Source organism: Gadus macrocephalus, chromosome 4 (assembly GCF_031168955.1).
Source record: "Gadus macrocephalus chromosome 4, ASM3116895v1".
NCBI lineage: Eukaryota > Metazoa > Chordata > Actinopteri > Gadiformes > Gadidae > Gadus > Gadus macrocephalus.
Window position 1 is genome coordinate 20,893,654 of NC_082385.1, and position 23,619 is coordinate 20,917,272.

A 23,619-nucleotide genomic window follows, 5' to 3' on the forward strand; every position below is an offset into this window, starting at 1 on the left:
AACACATGTTGAAAGTTTGAATGTTATGTTGGCACTTTATCAGAACTACCTCTTATCATTAGTAATATTTTATGTTTACAGAAATATTTTATTTTATATATTTTAAATTGTATGTAATGTTACAGGTTACACTGTTTACAATGGCAGGGCCTGCCATAATGCCTTTTTATGTAAATCGATTTAAATCGGAAATCTGATTTTTTGTGAAAAAATCAGGGATTCTTTTTTTAGGCCATATCGCCCAGCCCTACCGAAGCGCCGTGTCTACCCGACTGGACAGAGACCCCGTGATCGCTCTTAGTATGCCACTCTTGCGGCATAGTTTTTTCAAACACAAGCTTATGTGTAAGTGCGTACTCGTCAGCAAGGACCGCAGCGTCGGACAGCGAAACAGTTTTATTCTCATTAAGATAGGTGGTAATCTTCTCAGGCAAGCAGTTCTTAAACTCTTCCACCAGCACCAAAGCTCTGAGATCATCCAAAGTCTGCACCCCTTGTGACAAACACCATTGATAAAAAAAAAACTCCTTCTCTCGAGCAAATTCCACATAAGCTTGCGTCTCCAGCCTTCTATGCCGACGGAACCTTTGGCGATATGCCTCCGGCACAAGCTCATATGCCTTCAAAACGGCAGCTTTTACCAAGTAAAAGTCCAGACTGCTCTCAGAGGACAACGCCGCGTAAACCTCCTGAGCTTTCCCAGTCAACACACACTGCAGCAACACCGTCCACAAATCCCTAGGCCACTTCATCGTAGTTGCAATACGCTCAAAATGAATAAAAAACGTATCCACGTCTTTTCTGAAAATACCGGCAACAGGCGAATGTGTCTATTCACATCAAAAGCAGCGCTTTCCCCGTGTGTATGCCCACCTGTTGAGAGAGACAGCACAGCCACGCCAATCTCCCAACTCAAGCTCCTTCAACCGCACCACACGCTTCGTCTCCTCCTCAAGCTTCTTCACCTCGAAATGGCAGGTGATCTCCTTCTCCTTCAAAGAAATCTCCTTCTCTCTCAACGAGGAGGAAATTTCCGCCTCCCTCAATGAGGAAGAAATCTCCCTCTCCTTCAACTCCAGCCTACGCAACTCCAGCTCAAGCTCCTTCATTCTTATCTGCTCGTTGAAACCCGCCTCATCAGATTCACGAGGGGAAATAGCGCCCCGCGCTGCCAATACCCCCTGTTCAACCAAAACAGACAGTCGTTCCTTAATTACCGGCTTCCTGCCGTACTTACTCAAATCGATACTGTATCTCCCCGCAATGAGCTTTAGGTGTTCTTCCGTGCACCCATCCAGTTTTTCAACGGTTGGGTCATCCACAAAACCCTCCAGATCGAACTCCGTCTCGACTAAATCAAACCACGCTACAACTTGGTACGGTGCTTCCCCCACCAGGACAACGTGCTTAGCAACCTAGCAAAACACCAGTCGACGAGAGAGACGACGCACAATAGAAAATAGAACCCTACCAACAACGCAAGTGCGATAAACAATAAACAATCTTGTATGGACGAGCCCCCAAATATGTTACGGCCACCCTTACAACACGCCGCCGGATCGCGGCGGTTGGTCTATGTATTCCCTGGAATACATAGACCAAAGTTACTGTTCACAATGATGGTGACGTTTATTTCCAAAAACTTCCAACAAAAGGGACACTGATTAAAGACACAAAAGGGGTGGACGAAGCCTGGGCCAGCCACGCATTGGGCCGTCGAAGTCAGAACTTCCTCCCTACAGTTCCCATCCTCCGCTACAGAAAACAAATGCGAAAAAAACAATAGCAGTCCTCCATGCAGGATTCAAAGGCAGCTCGGGTCAACGTGAAGATGCCAGAATCAGAGACACCCTTCGGGAGCACAGGCCACGCCTTAAGTAGGGATAGTAGTCGTAGCTCCACCCCACGAATCAGGAACACCTGCGAGACAGAATAGAGCGGGTGGAACAAGAAAAAGGGGAGGCGCGTAACAGGCTCTCTGATCAAATCCTTAAAATGTGACACATTATACAAACAGGTGGGAGTGTAATTAGTGTCGTTACAACCCGTTTGGAATTTCTGCCTCTTCTGACATCACAAGTGGGCGTGTCCAACTAGATGTATGACGGATAGATGACCAACATTTGCTACATTCCACTGGGTAGGCTGGTAGACTGATCTAACCAGCACACATCTAGGTGGCCACACCCACTGGTGATGTCAGAAAAGTCAGATTTTCAAAACTGTAACATCAACCCTCTGCTCAGTCAACAGTGTGGGTCAGAGACAGGGCTTCGGCAGGGAGGGGGATGAAACGAGACAAAACCATATCACACCGTTTGGCTATTAATCCATTCCTGGCCACGGTAGAGTGGAGGTCAAATTTAGACTTCTGTCCACTGAGGTCAGGAGCTGGAGATGGAAGGGTGGGGATAGATGCGGTTAAGACGGGTCTTGGTTAAACTGCCCATGCTGACGAACATACCAAGAACATTTCAGATGGGACGCAAACACCCCATCACAGAGTCTTAGAGGTGGGTGTGTGAGCCTACCGGAACATATCAAAATGAACACATGAACAATGTGAAGATAAGGCCAGTATGGAGGAAGTAAATGACAGGAACAAGGGGGGCTGTTGTGTATAAATCACCTTTATTTGGGCTCCCAATACACAAACCAAGGATATGTTTTACCAATACAGAGTCTGCATTAAACTTCAAAATACACTGAATGGAAGGAGTCTTGGGGACTGACAAGCTAACATCATTAACTCTGTACTACAGTCCTATGTACACAATCTGGTTCTGAAGAATGCTTCTGCTTTTCTGTTGGTTAATAAGACATTAATCATACGATTGACAAAAGTACAACCACAAGGCTTTTTTTTTCATAAGTATTAAAGCCAAGGTTTTGTTTCGGTGCGTTTTCACAGCAGAAAAGATGTCAAACTCCATATTTGTTATGCTCTGACACTGGGTAGGAGCATTGAGAGGCAAAAGGGGTCGAAACCCCATCCGGTCAGAACCCTTGTTCACTTGTGTTGTGACGGTTAAAACGGCCTCGTACGCACGTGCTCTTAGTAGAGCAGAATGCCTGGGCCTGATTCCGAACTCCGTCGACGATTAAAAAACAAAAAGAGGAAAAGCTAAAACAGGATACATCTCCACAGAAAGGTACTTAAACCAAGAGAGAGGAAGATTCTTATATCAAAAACGTTTTTTCCAAGACCTGAGTTTTTTTTCTTTTTAAAGTTGAATAAATGTCTAAACATACAAAAATGTACATACATTAATGTCAATGGCAGAGCGGTCAGACATGGCTGTGAAACACACCGGCTCCGTCTTCCCTTTGTGATCCAAAACATGCTCATCATTTAAAACATAAATAAGACGGCTTGCAGTAAAATTCATAATTCAAGGGTTTTCTTTTACCCAATCACAGAACCCCAAAAAGCAAGTCAAGATATTTTTTTTTGTTGCCAGCTAGTAGGACACCGCTTAATGCATATATATTTTGTCAATTTTTTCGTGACTGCGTTTTACGTGGTTCATCTCATGAGTGTGCAGACTTGGACTGATGATAGAGATTCAGATAACTTAAAAATAAACAGGAAATAAATCTTTAATTTTTCTTTAAAATTCTATTAAAAGCGTGTTTGTGTGTAATACCTCTTCTGTTTCAGATCATTCCGGACGCTCTCTGCGCCGACCCCCCCCTCCCAATCCCCTTTCCAACAAAGACGGAAAAGGGCGAGGGGGGGCTCATAAGTTCATCCCCTGGGCACTTAGTAAGGAGTCCAGCATGTCAAAGGTGTCTTTGTAGTCTGTGTGCTGGCCGTTGGCATTGAGCACGCCGTTGGAGCCGTCGTGGCCCCCTGGGGCCCGTGGGCCCCCGTCCACTGCGTAGTGGGCGGGGCCCAGGGACCCCCCCTTGGAGCTGCGGCCGCTCTTGCTCGAGTGGTGGTGGTGGTGGTGGTGGTGATGGTGATTGTTGTTGTTGCCATGGGTGCCTGCCTCCGGGTGCGCCCGTTTCCGGGACGAGCCGGAGGAGCCGCCCTCGTGCCCACTGCCGGGGTTTCTGAGGGTTAAGGCGGGAGCGTCTGCAGCACCCCCCCGGCCCGCTGCTCCCAGGGAGTAGGCATGGGAGTGCGAGCCATGTTTGGGTTGGCGGTGGCCAGAGTGGTCCTTGTGCTTGTCCTTGACCGGTGCGGGCACGACGGCAGCGGCGCCCGGCTCAGACAGCATGTGCCGCTCTGATGACACCTTGATGCGCATCTTGAGCTCCTCGCCGCTGCTGCCCACACCGTTCTCAGCAAAGGCAGACGACGACGGAGGAGGCCCTGGGGCTAAGCGGGACTTCTTGGAGCTGGACTTCTCCCGCCTGCCCTCACCCGCCTGCGCTGAGCCCTGTGGCAGAGAGCGTTTTTTGTGGTGGTGTGAGGAGTGAGCGGGGGGCGGGGGGTACTGGTCGGCGCCCGGCTCCTCCGTGCGCCCATTCTGCATGGCCAGCTCGGCAGCCGCGTGCTTTTCGCGGTACTTGTCCAGAGTCAGGACCTTCTGGGGGCGGGCGAAGGGCGGCGGGTTGACGGCCAGCGGGGGGTTCTTCCCCCCGGAGGAGCCGCCGGGCCCCGCCACGGGGGCACCTCCGACCGGGGCCCCTGCCTTGTGTTCATGCTTGTAGTCTGAGGGGAAGGGCTCGTAACCACAGGCCTTGGGCGGGTCGTCCAGGGGCTGATAGGGGCCAAAAGGCCCTCCCATGGCATCCAGGGAGGTCATGTCGCAGGGGTCCGAGGAGGAGGTCGAGGGGAAGAAGGAGCCGGCGACTGCTGACAGGCTGTCCAGCGACGACGTCCCAAGGAAGGCACTCTCCACCGAGCCGCCCTCCGTCTTTGGCTTCTTGGCAGCTTGCGTGGCCTGAGAGAGAGATGGAAGAAAAACGATTCATTCTGGCTCCCCTCACCAAATGAAAACAAAAACTACTAACCTAAAAACAGCCATGCAAAGAAAATATTTATTTGTTCAGTGGTTTATTAAACAACACAACTGGTGTGCCGGAGTTGGCTACATGGCTCATTAACATCTGCAGTCCCTGGGAAGAAGAATACTATTAACATTAATATGTACAAAACATTCATTTAAATGATAAAAAGGTATGGATTTATTTTTTTTCCTGTCAATGCCGTGGAACGCTCCGTTCACTTGCATAGATATTAGTCTGGTAACTTGTCAACCCCAGCGTCTTTGGTTGCTAAACAACGTCCACGTCTTTGGCGGACTACTGGTAACTTGTCAACCCCAGTTTCTTCGGTTGCTAAACAACGTCAACGTCTTTGGCAGACTATTTCTCTGCTGATCAACACTACGGGACCATGGACTTGATACTTTCCGTGCTCACTCATTAGACTTGCAAGCAAAAGCATGCTTACACAGGTTTTATACAGAAATTCTTGAGTTGTATTTACTACCTTTTAATACCTTTTTTAATACCTTCACAATATATTTTAATACCAGCACGACTTCAACCTGCTGACGCAAAAACTGGCCGAGATAGAGAGCGAGCGAGCGAGCCTGTAGAGTAAGGTGTGTGTGTTTGAGCAAGCGAGTGAGTTACATTTGAGTAAGAGGGAACTCCCCTTGACAAATAAAGAGGAAGAAACTAATTATCATAACATGCAACTTTACACTGTAATAACAATATTTAACAAGGTAATTATAATTTAACTTCAACACTGGACACAAAAACTGGCCAACATAAGTCTTTTTTCCATCAAAAAGATAATGCGCATTAAAATGATGCGCATCAAAAGTTAGTGCGACATATGTGATGGAAAAAGGGTTATATCGCTCTAACGCCGATTTTGTCGCACTAAGTTAATTCGCTCTGCAGAGGTGGTTTTGGGAAAGTTCTAGCAACATAAAAGTAATGGAAAACGGCTGAAGCGATATAGAATGTCGCGCATGCGCATTGTTGATGGAAAATCATCTAGCGGGTCAGAAAAATGCGCTTCAACACGGGGCATTGTGACACAATTTTAATTCGCTATAATCATTCTGTCGATGGAAAACCGTTTAGGCGCTTCTTATGTCGCTACAAATTAATTCGCTTTAAGAGTTAATTCGCTTGAAAATCGGATGGAAAAAGGACTATAGAGAGCCAGAGAGAGGGCAAAGTTCTATATCACCCTTACCTGGCACAAGCTCAACTTCAGTGTTTCCCCTAGAATTTTTTTTTAGGCCCGGTGGTAAGAGCTGATAGTGTGATTTGTTATACATTTTTCACGGGATGCTAGAGTATTTGTTGGTTATTTCCATATAAAACACTTGCTTAGCCATCACAAGTTGATAATGATTCAATAAACACGTTATTAACAATAAACTAATTTTATTTACAATACAATTTTTGGTGGTGCCATGCTAATGATGATATAACTTAATGCTGTCAGATTGTCTGTTATGATGGGGCACCATCTGCGCACGCGCGACACCGCATTTTATTTTTATTTTTTTCCTTTTTTTTATTTTTTTTGGCCGGTTGTTGGCCTGGCGGGGGCGCTCGTTGGCCGCCAGGCCTGAACAATGGTAGGGGAAACACTGAACTTTGATGCCAGGTAAGGGTGATGTAGATCTTTTTATTTTTCAAGTCTCTCTCTCCCTTAAGACGGGCACTACAGACGGGCCCGTCTTAATCATCCACTCAAACTACGAGCGGTAATCAGCAGCATACAAGCTAGTTATCTTAAAAAGTTAATAGTTTCAGATGTGCTGCGTGATGATGTGTTGAGGTTAGGGCCCGACCGATATTGATTTTTGAGTGCCGATGCCGATTATTTTCAGAGAAAAATTACGATTACGATTTAATCGGCCGATTAAAAAAAAAAAAAAAAAACATAAAACGTAGTTTTTGATAGCTTAAATATACTTTAAACACTTTTCACGAATATGTGAATTGAATGCAGAACCTTCGAGTGTTTTAGAATACATTTACAGTCAAAAATGAGTGTAATGTAAAATGTAAAATAAATAACTAACTCCCAATGTGCTGCACTCGTGAGCAGTGACTAACACGTGCGTGCTGAGCAGTATGGTCTCACCGTTAGAGTCTACAGTATAACAAATTAACATGGCCTGGGACCTAAAGAAAAACAGGCACAACATGCTCAAACAACGCGTCTTATGTACATTGGTGAGGTGAGCGCGCAGCTGCCTGAGCGAGCGTGCTTTCATGTTGTATGGTAAAATTCAATCTCCTCTTTTTTACTCCAGCTAAAGTTGTTAGTTAGCAAGGCGAGTAGGAGCGCAATCTGCAGGATACTAATCGCAATAACATTTATAAAAAATCGGTTGTAATCGGCGTCTTTTTGGCCGATGGCGATTATTTTCAAAAAGGCTATAATCGGCCGATTAAATCGGCAGGCCGATAAATCGGTCGGGCCCTAGTTGAGGTTGGCTCAGTAAAACGACTGTTAGGTTATCATGATGCGTTCAAATTAGGGATGGGCACGAGTAGTCAATTCCAAACTCGACTGATCGAAGGAATTCCTCGAGGATCAATCGGGTACTCATTTATTCGAATCTATTTTTAGAATGCAACACATCTGCAGCAGGAATAGGCCTAATGATGAACGGCAATATTACCAACCAAACATGTAATGCTTATTCTCCATCAAAGCAGTCAGTTATCAGAGTATTCATGATTTATTTTTGCAAACGTTTTCCTTACAAAAATAAATATGCGTCTCACAATTTAAATCACGTCGAACCAAGGCCTGTAACGGTTTAAAAAAAACAAAAACGAAACAAGTAGCCTAACCATTGCAAATACATTTTAATCTGCAAATAAAACGGCAGCAAATGGACTATGGAAATACTCAGCGTTGTGATCTTCTCTACATGGCCGGGACTGCGTCTTGCGGCGGTGAAAATAGCCGACACACTTGGTTGCTGCGGGTCTGCTTTCCCGAACTCACCGTTGTGTGCCAGGAGTATATGTTGCCGTATAGTACTTACTCTGGTAGCTCGATTTCGCTTGGCATATTTTACATTTCACCTTATGATCTCCTATTTCTTTAAAGTATTTCAATTCTTCGCTGCGCTTTGCTTTAACTTTTTGAATTCTGGCGTGCCTGCACACGGCACGGCACGCGCCACACAGAAATTTGGTACATTTAATTTGCTTTGTGCCCACGGCATGCGTTAGTGCCGCACACACATTTGCTTCAGAAAACTTTGTGTGTAAATGCAAACTCGAGTTTGCCTGTCCACCAACCGAGTTCATTTGTAACGAGTACTCGAGTAATCGATTCCTCACCTTACATTCCCTAGTTCAAATGTAACAGTAAATTGAGTTTTTGGTGAGAAACATTAGTAATACTGCATTACTCATGTTTCTGTATTACTAATACAGTTGTATAGTGCTCTTATCATTTTAGTTTATATAACTCAAACTACTGATGTCAATATTGATTAGGAATTACATATTTAGGGGTCCAAGCCAACAGGTTGGATCCCTATTGTTTTTGTAAGGATTATTAGGGGTCCAAGCCAACAGGTTGGATCCCTATTGTTTTTGTAAGGATTATTAGGGGTCCAAGCCAACAGGTTGGAACCCTATTGTTTTTGTAGTGTTTATTAGGGGTCCAAGCCAACAGGTTGGATCCCTATTATTTTTGTAAGGATTTTTTTTTATTATTATTATTATTATTCTTCCCGCCATAGAAGTGGGACTACAGCCCAAACCGTAAACGGTGCACACACGCCAATTGCATGACTAGATCCAGGTCCGGCACCGCTACTCAGATAACCAAATCCAGACACGCCGGTCCCTAGGTGGCGCTATACCAAGGGAAAATGCGTTTGGGAGTATAACTCCCACACCGAACCTCCCAAAGTCAAAAACTTGTACCCACTTATTCACTGGAGTCTGCTGCATCTTTTGGCATAGGCCACGCCCATTTGCGTCTATAATTTTTTTGCGCAAAATCGCGAAAACCACTAAACTGCCTTTTCCCTACATCTCCCACATTTCTTTACCAATTCACACAAAACTTTGCACACGACATCTTAAGACGCACACGAAAATAAATACTTGAACACTTTTTTGATCCGACCTTCGACGACGAAACGGTAGCGTTTTGAATATATGTTTATTAGCTACGTTTTACGTCGAAACGCCAAAAAATTAAAAGATACCAAAATTACACATCGGAACAAGTCCAAATTTTTGACACATGTCGATGCTACCCCTAATGGCGTTCAGTAAAATAATCGGAATATTTCGCCATAAGGGGGCGCAATAAACGAGGAAATTGTATATCTTCTAATTGGCCAAAGGAATGTTCTTCAAACTATAAGGGAACCATCAAGGGCAACCCAGAGTCTATATAAAAAATATGGCCAAGAATTATTAATGTGGGCGGGAGTTATTTGGCAAAGGAAAATTGTCTTTGGAAAATTTAGCCACAAGGGGGCGCAAATAAACGACGAAATAATACATCTCCTAACTGGCCAATGGAATGTTCTGAAAACGCATTTTGGGCTATAACTCCCACACCGAAGCTCCCACAGTCAAAGCCTTTATATCCACAGATTCACTGGAGTCAGTTGCATCTTTTGGCATACGCTGTTTCTCAATTTTTGAACACATGCTTCGCGTTGTGCCGGCGAAATGCACACTTCTTGGACCCCTGCATAACTGCTTGCAGTTCTAGTTAGGGGTCCAAGCCAACAGGTTGGAACCCTATTGTTTTTGTAAGAATTTTTCTTATTAGGGGTCCAAGCCAACAGGTTGGATCCCTATTGTTTTTGTAAGGATTTTTCTTATTATTAGGGGTCCAAGCCAACAGGTTGGATCCCTATTGTTTTTGTAAGGATTTTTCTTTTTAGGGGTCCAAGCCAACAGGTTGGATCCCTATTGTTTTTGTAAGGATTATTATTCTTCCCGCGGTGAAAGTGGGACTACAGCCCAAACCGTAAATGGTGCACACGCGCCAATTACATGACTAGATCCAGAATCGGCACCGCTACTCAGATAACCAAATCCAGACATGCCGGCCACTAGGTGGCGCTATACCAAGGAATACGCGTTTGGGGCTATAACTCCCACACCGAACCTCCCAGAGTCCAAAAACTTGTACACACAGATGCACTGGAGTCTGCTGCAGCTTTTGGTCTAGGCCACGCCCATTTGCGTCCATGAATATTTTTCGCTAAATCGCAAAAACCGCAAAACTGTTTTTTCCCTACTCCTCCCACATTTCTTGACCAATCAACACCAAACTTTGCACACGACATCGTCAGACGCACACGCAAAGAAATATTAGACACTTTTTTGATCCGACCTTCGACGACAAAACGGTAGCGTTTTGAATATTGGTTTATTAGCTAAATTAGACGTGAAAAATAATAATAAAAAAAAATCTAAAATTAGACATCGGATCGAGTCCAAATTTTACACACATGTCGGTGCTAACCTTAACAGCGTTTGCTAAAGAAATCGGAAAATTACGCCCTAAGGGGGCGCAATAAACGAGGAAATTGTATATCTTCTAATTGGCCAAAGCAATGTTCTTCAAACTATGAGGAAACCACCAAGGGGCAAACCCGAGTCTATATAAGAAATATGGCCAAGAATTATTAATGTGGGCGGGAGTTATTTGGAAAAGGAAAATAGTCTTCGGAAAATTTCGCCACAAGGCGGCGCCAAAAAACTACGACATTGTATGTCTCCTAATTTGCCAATGGAATGTTCTGAAAACGCGTTTTGGGCTATAACTCCCACACCGAACCTCCCACAGTCAAAACCTTTATATCCACAGATTCACAGGAGTCAGCTGCATCTTTTGTCACACGCCGTGTTTTGAACACATGCTTCGCGTTGTGCCGGCGAAATACACACTTCTTGTTAGGGGTCCAAGCCAACAGATTGGATCCCTATTGTTTTTGTAGTGTTTATTAGGGGTCCAAGCCAACAGGTTGGATCCCTATTGTTTTTGTAAGGATTTTTAGGGGTCCAAGCCAACAGGTTGGATCCCTATTGTTTTTGTAAGGATTATTATTCTTCCCGCGGTGAAAGTGGGACTACAGCCCAAACCGTAAATGGTGCACACGCGCCAATTACATGACTAGATCCAGAATCGGCACCGCTACTCAGATAACCAAATCCAGACATGCCGGCCACTAGGTGGCGCTATACCAAGGAATACGCGTTTGGGGCTATAACTCCCACACCGAACCTCCCAGAGTCCAAAAACTTGTACACACAGATGCACTGGAGTCTGCTGCAGCTTTTGGTCTAGGCCACGCCCATTTGCGTCTATGAATATTTTTCGCTAAATCGCAAAAACCGCAAAACTGTTTTTTCCCTACTCCTCCCACATTTCTTGACCAATCAACACCAAACTTTGCACACGACATCGTCAGACGCACACGCAAAGAAATCTTAGACACTTTTTTGATCCGACCTTCGACGACAAAACGGTAGCGTTTTGAATATTGGTTTATTAGCTAAATTAGACGTGAAAAATAATAATAAAAAAAAATCTAAAATTAGACATCGGATCGAGTCCAAATTTTACACACATGTCGGTGCTAACCTTAACAGCGTTCGCTAAAGAAATCGGAAAATTACGCCCTAAGGGGGCGCAATAAACAAGGAAATTGTATATCTTCTAATTGGCCAAAGCAATGTTCTTCAAACTATGAGGAAACCACCAAGGGGCAAACCCGAGTCTATATAAGAAATATGGCCAAGAATTATTAATGTGGGCGGGAGTTATTTGGAAAAGGAAAATTGTCTTCGGAAAATTTCGCCACAAGGCGGCGCCAAAAAACTACGACATTGTATGTCTCCTAATTTGCCAATGGAATGTTCTGAAAACGCGTTTGGGGCTATAACTCCCACACCGAACCTCCCACAGTTAAAAACTTGTACGCACATATTCACTGGAGTCTGCTGCATCTTTTGGCATAGGCCACGCCCATTTGTGTCTATAATTTTTTTTCGCAAAATCACGAAAACCGCAAAACTGCCTTTTCCCTACTCCTCCCACATTTCTTGACCAATCGACACCAAACTTTGCACACGGCATCTTCAGACGCACACGCAAAGAAATAATAGACAGTTTTTTGATCCGACCTTCGACGACGAAACGGTAGCGTTTTGAATATTTGTCGCTTAGCTACGTTTTAAGTCGAAAATCTAAAATCCAGAAACAAAAGATATTAGACGTCGGATCGAGTCCAAATTGTACACACATGTTGGTGCTAACCTTAATGATGTTCGATAAAAATTACGGAAAATTTCGCCATTAGGGGGCGCAATAAACGAGGAAATTGTATATCTTCGACAAAATCTCGCCGCGAAAACGCTACACTGACTTCTCGCTACTCCTACCACAGTCAAATCCTTTGTATCCACAGGTTCAGGGTAGCGTTTTGAACACATGCTTCGCATTGTGCCGGCGAAATGCACATTTCTTGTCGCGTTGTGCCGGCGAAATGCACACTTCTTGGACCCCTGCATAACTGCTTGCAGTTCTAGTTATTATTATTAGGGGTCCAAGCCAACAGGTTGGAACCCTATTGTTTTTGTAAGGATTTTTCTTTTTATTATACTGCCTCCCCCTAGAAGTTGTACCACAGCCCAAACCGTAAATGGTGCCGACATGCCAATTGCATGACTAGATCCAGGTCCGGCACCGCTACTCAGATAACAAAATCCAGACACGCCGGTCACTAGGTGGCGCTATACCAAGGAATACGCGTTTGGGGCTATAACTCCCACACCGAAACTCCCACAGTCAAAAACTTGTACCCACATATCCACTGGAGTCTGCTGCATCTTTTGGCCTAGGCCACGCCCATTTGCGTCTATGAATATTTTTCGCTAAATCGCGAAAACCGCAAAACTGTATTTTCGCTACTCCTCGCACATTTCTTGACCGATCGACACGAAACTTTGCACACGGTATCTTCAGACGCACACGCAAAGAAATCATAGACAGTTTTTTGATCCGACCTTCGAAGACAAAACGGTAGAGTTTTGAATATTGGTATATTAGCTAAATTAGACGTGGAAAATAAAAAATCCCAAAAAATCCAAAAGTAGACATCGGATCGAGTCCAAATTGCACACACATGTCGGTGCTAACCTTAATGTCGTTCGATAAAAATTTCGGAAAAATTCGCCATTAGGGGGCGCAATAAACGAGGAAATTGTATATCTTCTACAAAATTTCGCCGCGAAAACGCTACACTGACTTCTCGCTACTCCTACCACAGTCAAATCCTTTGTATCCACAGGTTCAGGGTAGCGTTTTGAACACATGCTTCGCGTTGTGCCGGCGAAATGCACATTTCTTGTCGCGTTGTGCCGGCGAAATGCACACTTCTTGTTTTTATTACTCCCAGCTAGAAGTGGTACCACAGCCCAAACCGTAAATGGTGCACACACGCCAATTACATGACTAGATCCAGGTACGTGAAGACTATGCAGACGACAAAATCCAGACCTGCCGGCCACTAGGTGGCGCTATACCTAGGAAAACTTGTTTGGGGCTATAACTCCCACACCGAACCTCCCACAGTCAAAAACGATATACCCACAGATGCACTGGAGTCTGCTGCATCTTTTGGCCCAGGCCACGCCCATTTGCGTCAATGAATATTTTTCGCTAAATCGCGAAAACCGCAAAACTGTTTTTTCGCTACTCCTCGCACATTTCTTGACCGATCGACACCAAACTTTGCACACGGCATCTTCAGACGGACTCGCAAAGAAATCATACAGTTTTTTGATCCGATCTTTGACGACGAAACGGTAGAGTTTTGAATATTGGTTTATTAGCTAAATTACACGTGGAAAAATCAAAAATCCAAAAAAAACTAAAAGTAGACATCGGATCGAGTCCAAATTCTACACACATGTCGGTGCTAACCTTAATGTCGTTCGATAAAAAATTCGGAAAATGTCACCATTAGGGGGCGCAATAAACGAGGAAATTGTATATCTTCTACAAAATTTCGCCGCGAAAACGCTACACTGACTTCTCGCTACTCCTACCACAGTCAAATCCTTTGTATCCACAGGTTCAGGGTAGCGTTTTGAACACATGCTTCGCGTTGTGCCGGCGAAATGCACACTTCTTGGACCCCTGCATAACTGCTTGCAGTTCTAGTTATTATTTGGCTCCCCCTAGAAGTGGTACCACAGCCCAAACCGTAAATGGTGCGGACACGCCAATTGCATGACTAGATCCAGGTCCGTCACCGCTACTCAGATAACCAAATCCAGACACGCCGGTCACTAGGTGGCGCTATACCAGGGAAAACGCGTTTGGGGCTATAACTCCCACACCGAACCTCCCACAGTCAAAAACTTGTACCCACATATTCACTGGAGTCTGCTGCATCTTTTGGCCTAGGCCACGCCCATTTGCGTCTATAATTTTTTTTCGCAAAATCGCGAAAAACGCAAAACTGTTTTTTCGCTACTCCTCCCACATTTCTTGACCAATCGACACAAAACTTTGCACACGGTATCTTCGGACGCACACGCAAAGAAATCCTAGACAGTTTTTTGATCCGACCTTCGACGACGAAACGGTAGAGTTTTGAATATTTGTTTATTAGCTAAATTAGACGTGGAAAATCAAAAATCCAAAAAAAATCCAAAATTAGACATCGGATCGAGTCCAAACTTTACACAAATGTTGGTGCTAACCATAATGACGTTAGATAAAAAATTTGGAAAATGTCGCCATTAGGGGGCGCAATAAACGACGAAATTGTATATCTTCTAATTGGCCAAAGGAATGTTCTTCAAACTATGAGGGAACCATCAAGGGGCAAACCCGAGTCTATATAAAAATTATGGCCAAGAATTATTAATGTGGGCGGGAGTTATTTGGAAAAGGAAAATTGTCTTTGGAAAATTTCGCCACAAGAGGGCGCAAAAAAACGACGAAATAACACATCTCCTAATTGGCCAATGGTATGTTCTGAAAACGCGTTTTGGGCTATAACTCCCACACCGAACCTCCCACAGTCAAAACCTTTATATCCACAGATTCACTGGAGTCAGCTGCATCTTTTGTCACACGCCGTGCCCATTTGTTTTGAACACATGCTTCGCGTTGTGCCGGCGAAATGCACACTTCTTGGACCCCTGCATAACTGCTTGCAGTTCTAGTTCTTATTATTATTATTAGGGGTCCAAGCCAACAGGTTGGATCCCTATTGTTTTTGTAAGGATTATTATTATTATTCCCAGGTAGAAGTGGTACCACAGCCCAAACCGTAAATGTTGCACATACGCCAATTGCATGACTAGTTCCAGATCCGTGAGGACTACGTAGACGACAAAATCCAGACATGCCGGCCACTAGGTGGCGCTATAACAAGAAAATCACGTTTGGGGCTATAACTCCCACACCGAACCTCCCAGAGTCCAAAAACTTGTACACACAGATGCACTGGAGTCTGCTGCATCTTTTGGCCTAGGCCACGCCCATTTGCGTCGATGAATATTTTTCGCAAAATCGCGAAAACCGCAAAACTGTTTTTTCCCTACTCCTCCCACATTTCTCGCCCAATCAACACCAAACTTTGCACACGACATCTTCAGACACACACGAAAAGGAATCGTATACAGTTTTTTGATCCGACCTTCGACGACGAAACGGTAGCGTTTTGAATATTGGTTTATGAGCTAAATTAGACGTGGAAAATCAAAAATCCAAAGAAATCCAAAATTAGACATCGGAACGAGTCCAAATTGTACACACATGTTGTAGATAACCTTAATGTCGTACGATAAAAAATTCGGAAAATTTCGCCATTAGGGGGCGCAATAAACAAGGAAATTGTATTTCTTCTAAAAAATCTCGCCACGAAAACGCTACACTGACTTCTCGCTACTCCTACCACAGTCAAATCCTTTGTATCCACAGGTTCAGGGTAGCGTTTTCAACACATGCTTCGCGTTGTGCCGGCGAAATGCACATTTCTTGTCGCGTTGTGCCGGCGAAATGCACACTTCTTGGACCCCTGCATAACTGCTTGCAGTTCTAGTTCCTATTATTATTATTTCCCCCTAGAAGTGGTACCACAGCCCAAACCGTAAATGATGCCGACACGCCAATTGCATGACTAGATCCAGGTCCGTGAGTTCTAGGCAGACGACAAAATCCAGACATGCCGGCCACTAGGTGGCGCTATACCAAGGAATACGCGTTTGGGGCTATAACTCCCACACCGAACCTCCCAGAGTCCAATAACTTGTACACACAGATGCACTGGAGTCTGCTGCATCTTTTGGCCTAGGCCACGCCCATTTGCGTCTATGAATATTTTTCGCTAAATCGCGAAAACCGCAAAACTGTATTTTCGCTACTCCTCCCACATTTCTTGACCAATCAACACCAAACTTTGCACACGGCATCTTCAGACGCACACGCAAAGAAATCTTAGACAGTTTTTTGATCCGACCTTTGACGACGAAACGGTAGCATTTTGGATATTTGTTTATTAGCTAAATTAGACGTGAAAAATCCAAAATCCAAAAAAATCAAGAATTAGACGTCGGATCGAGTCCAAACTTTACACACATGTTGGGGCTATCCTTAATGTCGTTCGATAAAAAATTCGGAAGATTACGCCATTAGGGGGCGCAAGAAACGAGGAAATTGTATATCTTCTAATTGGCCAAAGGAATGTTCTTCAAACTATAAGGGAACCATCAAGGGGCAAACCCGAGTCTATATAAAAAATATGGCCAAGAATTTTTAATGTGGGCGGGAGTTATTTGGCAAAGGAAAATTGTCTTTGGAAAATTTCGCCACAAGGGGGTGCAAAAAAACGACAAAATAATATATCTCCTAACTGGCCAATGGAATGTTCTGGAAACGCGTTTTGGGCTACAACTCCCACAACGAACATCCCACAGTCAAAACCTTTACATCCACAGATTCACTGGAGTCAGTTGTATCTTTTGGCATAGGCCAAGCCCATTTGTTTTGAACACATGCTTCGCGTTGTGCCGGCGAAATGCACACTTCTTGGACCCCTGCATAACTGCTTGCAGTTCTAGTTAGGGGTCCAAGCCAACAGGTTGGATCCCTATTGTTTTTGTAAGGATTTTTCCTATTATTATTATTTCCCCCTAGAAGTGGTACCACAGCCCAAACCGTAAATGGTGCCGACACGCCAATTGCATGACTAGATCCAGGTCCGTGAGTTCTAGGCAGACGACAAAATCCAGACATGCCGGCCACTAGGTGGCGCTATACCAAGGAATACGCGTTTGGGGCTATAACTCCCACACCGAACCTCCCAGAGTCCAATAACTTGTACACACAGATGCACTGGAGTCTGCTGCATCTTTTGGCCTAGGCCACGCCCATTTGCGTCTATGAATATTTTTCGCTAAATCGCGAAAACCGCAAAACTGTATTTTCGCTACTCCTCCCACATTTCTTGACCAATCAACACCAAACTTTGCACACGGCATCTTCAGACGCACACGCAAAGAAATCTTAGACAGTTTTTTGATCCGACCTTTGACGACGAAACGGTAGCATTTTGAATATTTGTTTATTAGCTAAATTAGACGTGAAAAATCCAAAATCCAAAAAAATCAAGAATTAGACGTCGGATCGAGTCCAAACTTTACACACATGTTGGGGCTATCCTTAATGTCGTTCGATAAAAAATTCGGAAGATTACGCCATTAGGGGGCGCAAGAAACGAGGAAATTGTATATCTTCTAATTGGCCAAAGGAATGTTCTTCAAACTATAAGGGAACCATCAAGGGGCAAACCCGAGTCTATATAAAAAATATGGCCAAGAATTTTTAATGTGGGCGGGAGTTATTTGGCAAAGGAAAATTGTCTTTGGAAAATTTCGCCACAAGGGGGTGCAAAAAAACGACAAAATAATATATCTCCTAACTGGCCAATGGAATGTTCTGGAAACGCGTTTTGGGCTACAACTCCCACAACGAACATCCCACAGTCAAAACCTTTACATCCACAGATTCACTGGAGTCAGTTGCATCTTTTGGCATAGGCCAAGCCCATTTGTTTTGAACACATGCTTCGCGTTGTGCCGGCGAAATGCACACTTCTTGGACCCCTGCATAATTTTTATACTTCCCGCCCTAAAAGTGGGCCCACAGCCCAAACCGTAAATGGTGCGGACATGCCAATAGCATGACTAGATCCAGGTCCGGCACCGCTACTCAGATAACAAAATCCAGACACGCCGGTCACTAGGTGGCGCTATACCAAGGAATACGCGTTTGGGGCTATAACTCCCACACCGAACCTCCCACAGTTAAAAACTTGTACGCACATATTCACTGGAGTCTGCTGCATCTTTTGGCATAGGCCACGCCCATTTGCGTCCATAATTTTTTTTCGCAAAATCGCGAAAAACGCAAAACTGCCTTTTCCCTACTCCTCCCACATTTCTTGACCAATCAACACCAAACTTTGCACACGGCATCTTCAGACGCACACGCAAAGAAATAATAGACAGTTTTTTGATCCGACCTTCGACGACGAAACGGTAGCGTTTTGAATATTTGTCGCTTAGCTACGTTTTAAGTCGAAAATCTAAAATCCAGAAACAAAAGATATTAGACGTCGGATCGAGTCCAAATCTTAGACACATGTTAGCGCTACCCTTTATGGCGTTCGATAAAAAATTCGGAATATTTCGCCATTAGGGGGCGCAATAAACGAGGAAATTGTATATCTTCTAATTGGCCTGAGGAATGTTCTTCAAACTCAAGGGAAACCATCAAGGGGCAATCCCGAGTCTATATAGAAAATATGGCCAAGAATTATTAATGTGGGCGGGAGTTATTTGGAAAAGGAAAATTGTCTTCGGAAATTTCGCCACAAGGCGGCGCCAAAAAACTAAGACATTGTATGTCTCCTAATTTGCCAATGGAATGTTCTGAAAACGCGTTTTGGGCTATAACTCCCACACCGAACCTCCCACAGTCAAAACCTTTATATCCACAGATTCACTGGAGTCAGCTGCATCTTTTGGCACACGCCGTGCCCATTTGTTTTGAACACATGCTTCGCGTTGTGCCGGCGAAATGCACACTTCTTGGACCCCTGCATAACTGCTTGCAGTTCTAGTTAGGGGTCCAAGCCAACAGGTTGGATCCCTATTGTTTTTGTAAGGATTTTTAGGGGTCCAAGCCAACAGGTTGGATCCCTATTGTTTTTGTAAGGATTTTTCCTATTATACTTACCTCCCTAAAAGTGTGCCCACAGCCCAAACCGTAAATGGTGCAGACACGCCAATTGCATGACTAGATCCAGATCTCTTCGGACTACGCAGACGACAAAATCCGGACACTCCGGTCACTAGGTGGCGCTATACCAAGGAATACGCGTTTGGGGCTATAACTCCCACACCGAACCTCCCAGAGTCCAAAACTTGTACACACAGATGCACTGGAGTCTGCTGCATCTTTTGGCCTAGGCCACGCCCATTTGCGTCTATGAATATTTTTCGCTAAATCGCGAAAACCGCAAAACAGTCTTTTCCCTACTCCTCCCACATTTCTTGACCAATCAACACCAAACTTTGCACACGACATCGTCAGACGCACACAAAAAATAAAATTCGAACACTTTTTTGATCCGACCTTCGACGACGAAACGGTAGCGTTTGGAATATTGGTATATTAGCTAAATTAGACGTGGAAAATCAAAGATCCAAAAAAATCCAAAAGTAGACATCGGATCAAGTCCAAATTTTACACACATGTTGGTGCTAACCTTATTGTTGTTCGATAAAAAATTCGGAAAATTTCGCCATTAGGGGGCGCAATAAACGAGGAAATTGTATATCTTCTACAAAATTTCGCCGCGAAAACGCTACACTGACTTCTCGCTACTCCTACCACAGTCAAATCCTTTGTATCCACAGGTTCAGGGTAGCGTTTTAAACACATGCTTCGCGTTGTGCCGGCGAAATGCACATTTCTTGTCGCGTTGTGCCGGCGAAATGCACACTTCTTGGACCCCTGCATAACTGCTTGCAGTTCTAGTTCTTATACTTCCTTCCGTAGAAGTGGTACCACAGCCCAAACCGTTAATGGTGCACACAAGCCAATTACATGACTAGATCCAGGTCCGTGAGGTGACGGCAGACGACAAAATCCAGACATGCCGGCCACTAGGTGGCGCTATAACAAGAAAATCACGTTTGGGGCTATAACTCCCACACCAAACCTCCCACAGTCCAAAACGTTATACCTACAGATGCACTGGAGTCTGCCGCATCTTTTGGCCTAGGCCACGCCCATTTGCGTCTATGAATATTTTTCGCTAAATCGCGAAAACCGCAAAACAGTTTTTTCGCTACTCCTCCCACATTTCTTGACCAATTGACACACAACTTTGCACACGACATCTTCAGACGCACACGCAAAGGAATCGTCGAACAGTTTTTTGATCCGACCTTCGACGACGAAACGGTAGAGTTTTGAATATTTGTTTATTAGCTAAATTAGACGTGAAAAATCAAAAATCCAAAGAAATCCAGAATTATATATCGGATCGAGTCCAAATTTTACAGACATGTCGGTGCTAACCTTAATGACGTTCGAAAAAAAAATCGGAAAATTTCGCGATTAGGGGGCGCAATAAACGAGGAAATTGTATATCTTCTACAAAATTTCGCTGTGAAAACGCAACACTGACTTCTCGCTACTCCTACCACAGTCAAATCCTTTGTATCCACAGGTTCAGGGTAGCGTTCAGGGTAGCGTTTTGAACACATGCTTCGCGTTGTGCCGGCGAAACGCACATTTCTTGTCGCGTTGTGCCGGCGAAATGCACACTTCTTGGACCCCTGCATAACTGCTTGCAGTTCTAGTTATTCTTCCCGCCTTGAAAGTGGGACTACAGCCCAAACCGTAAATGGTGCACACGCGCCAATTACATGACTAGAACCAGGTCCGGCACCGCTACTCAGATAACCAAATCCAGACATGCCGGCCACTAGGTGGCGCTATACCAAGGAATACGCGTTTGGGGCTATAACTCCCACACCGAACCTCCCACAGTCAAAAACTTGTACACACAGATGCACTGGAGTCTGCTGCATCTTTTGGCCTAGGCCACGCCCATTTGCGTCTATGAATATTTTTCGCTAAATCGCGAAAACCGCAAAACTGTTTTTTCGCTACTCCTCGCACATTTCTTGACCGATCGACACGAAACTTTGCACACGGTATCTTCAGACGCACACGCAAAGAAATCATAGACAGTTTTTTGATCCGACCTTCGAAGACAAAACGGTAGAGTTTTGAATATTGGTTTATTAGCTAAATTACACGTGGAAAATCAAAAATCCAAAAAAAACTAAAAGTAGACATCGGATCGAGTCCAAATTCTACACACATGTCGGTGCTAACCTTAATGTCGTTCGATAAAAAATTCGGAAAATTTCACCATTAGGGGGCGCAATAAACGAGGAAATTGTATATCTTCTACAAAATTTCGCCGCGAAAACGCTACACTGACTTCTCGCTACTCCTACCACAGTCAAATCCTTTGTATCCACAGGTTCAGGGTAGCGTTTTGAACACATGCTTCGCGTTGTGCCGGCGAAATGCACATTTCTTGTTGCGTTGTGCCGGCGAAATGCACACTTCTTGGACCCCTGCATAACTGCTTGCAGTTCTAGTTAGGGGTCCAAGCCAACAGGTTGGATCCCTATTGTTTTTGTAAGGATTATTAGGGGTCCAAGCCAACAGGTTGGATCCCTATTGTTTTTGTAAGGATTTTTAGGGGTCCAAGCCAACAGGTTGGATCCCTATTGTTTTTGTAAGGATTATTATTCTTACCCCCCTGAAAGTGGTACTACAGCCCAAACCGTAAATGGTGCCGACACGCGAATTGCATGACTAGATCCAGATCTGTTCGGACTCAGCAGACGACAAAATCCAGACACGCCGGTCACTAGGTGGCGCTATACCCAGGAATACGCGTTTGGGGCTATAACTCCCACACCGAACCTCCCACAGTCAAAAACTTGTACGCACATATTCACTGGAGTCTGCTGCATCTTTTGGATAGGCCACGCCCATTTGCGTCTATAATTTTTTTTCGCAAAATCGCGAAAACCGCAAAACTGTTTTTTCGCTACTCCTCCCACATTTCTTGACCAATCAACACCAAACTTTGCACACAACATCTTCAGACGCACACGCAAAGAAATCATAGACACTTTTTTGATCCGACCTTCGACGACGAAACGGTAGCGTTTTGAATATTGGTTTATTAGCTAAATTAGACGTGAAAAATCCAAAATCCAAAAAAATCCAAAACTACACATCGGATCGAGTCCAAATGTTACACAGATGTTGGTGCTAACCATGAAGACGTTCGATAAAAATTTTGGAAAATTACGCCTTTAGGGGGCGCAATAAAAGAGGAAATTGTATATCTTCTAATTGGCCAAAGGAATGTTCTTCAAACTATGAGGAAACCATCAAGGGGCAAACCCGAGTCTATATAAAAAATATGGCCAAGAATTATTAATGTGGGCGGGAGTTATTTGGAAAAGGAAAATTGTCTTCGGAAAATTTCGCCACAAGGCGGCGCCAAAAAACTACGACATTGTGTGTCTCCTAATTTGCCAATGGAATGTTCTGAAAACGCGTTTTGGGCTATAACTCCCACACCGAACCTCCCACAGTCAAAACCTTTATATCCACAGATTCACTGGAGTCAGCTTTATCTTTTGGCACACGCCGTGCCCATTTGTTTTGAACACATGCTTCGCGTTGTGCCGGCGAAATGCACATTTCTTGTTTTTATTATTCCCAGCTAGAAGTGGTACCACAGCCCAAACCGTAAATGGTGCACACACGCCAATTACATGACTAGATCCAGGTACGTGAAGACTATGCAGACGACAAAATCCAGACCTGCCGGCCACTAGGTGGCGCTATACCTAGGAAAACTTGTTTGGGGCTATAACTCCCACACCGAACCTCCCACAGTCAAAAACGATATACCCACAGATGCACTGGAGTCGGCTGCATCTTTTGGCCCAGGCCACGCCCATTTGCGTCTATGAATATTTTTCGCTAAATCGCGAAAACCGCAAAACTGTTTTTTCGCTACTCCTCCCACATTTCTTGACCAAATCATCAACAGTTTTTTGATCCGACCTTCGACGACGAAACGGTAGAGTTTTTAATATTTGTTTATTAGCTAAATTAGACGTGGAAAATTAAAAATCCAAGAAAATCCAAAATTAGACATCGGATCGAGTCCAATATCTCCTAATTGGCCAATGGAATGTTCTCAAAACGCGTTTTGGGCTATAACTCCCACACCGAAGCTCCCACAGTCAAAACCTTTATATCTACAGATTCACTGGAGTCAGCTGCATCTTTTCGCATACGCCGTTTCTCAATTTTTGAACACATGCTTCGCGTTGTGCCGGCGAAATGCACACTTCTTGGACCCCTGCATAACTGCTTGCAGTTCAAGTTTTTATACTTCCTACCAAGAAAGTGGTACCACAGCCCAAACCGTAAATGGTGCCGACACACGAATTGCATGACTAGATCCAGGTACGTGAAGACTATGCAGACGACAAAAT

The 23,619-nt window shown here is 44.4% G+C and overlaps 1 protein-coding gene across 1 annotated transcript in view; it reads right to left on the minus strand.

Moving 5' to 3' along the window:
* Window positions 1-2,612: 2,612 nt before the first annotated feature.
* LOC132456340 (cyclin-T2-like) overlaps window positions 2,613-23,619 on the minus strand; it is a 54,450-nt gene continuing 33,443 nt past the window's right edge. The window contains exon 9 of the mRNA XM_060050671.1: window positions 2,613-4,892. Within this exon, the coding sequence (XP_059906654.1) occupies window positions 3,741-4,892 (1,152 nt within the window). The 3' untranslated portion in view covers window positions 2,613-3,740. The remainder of the gene's footprint in view (window positions 4,893-23,619) is intronic.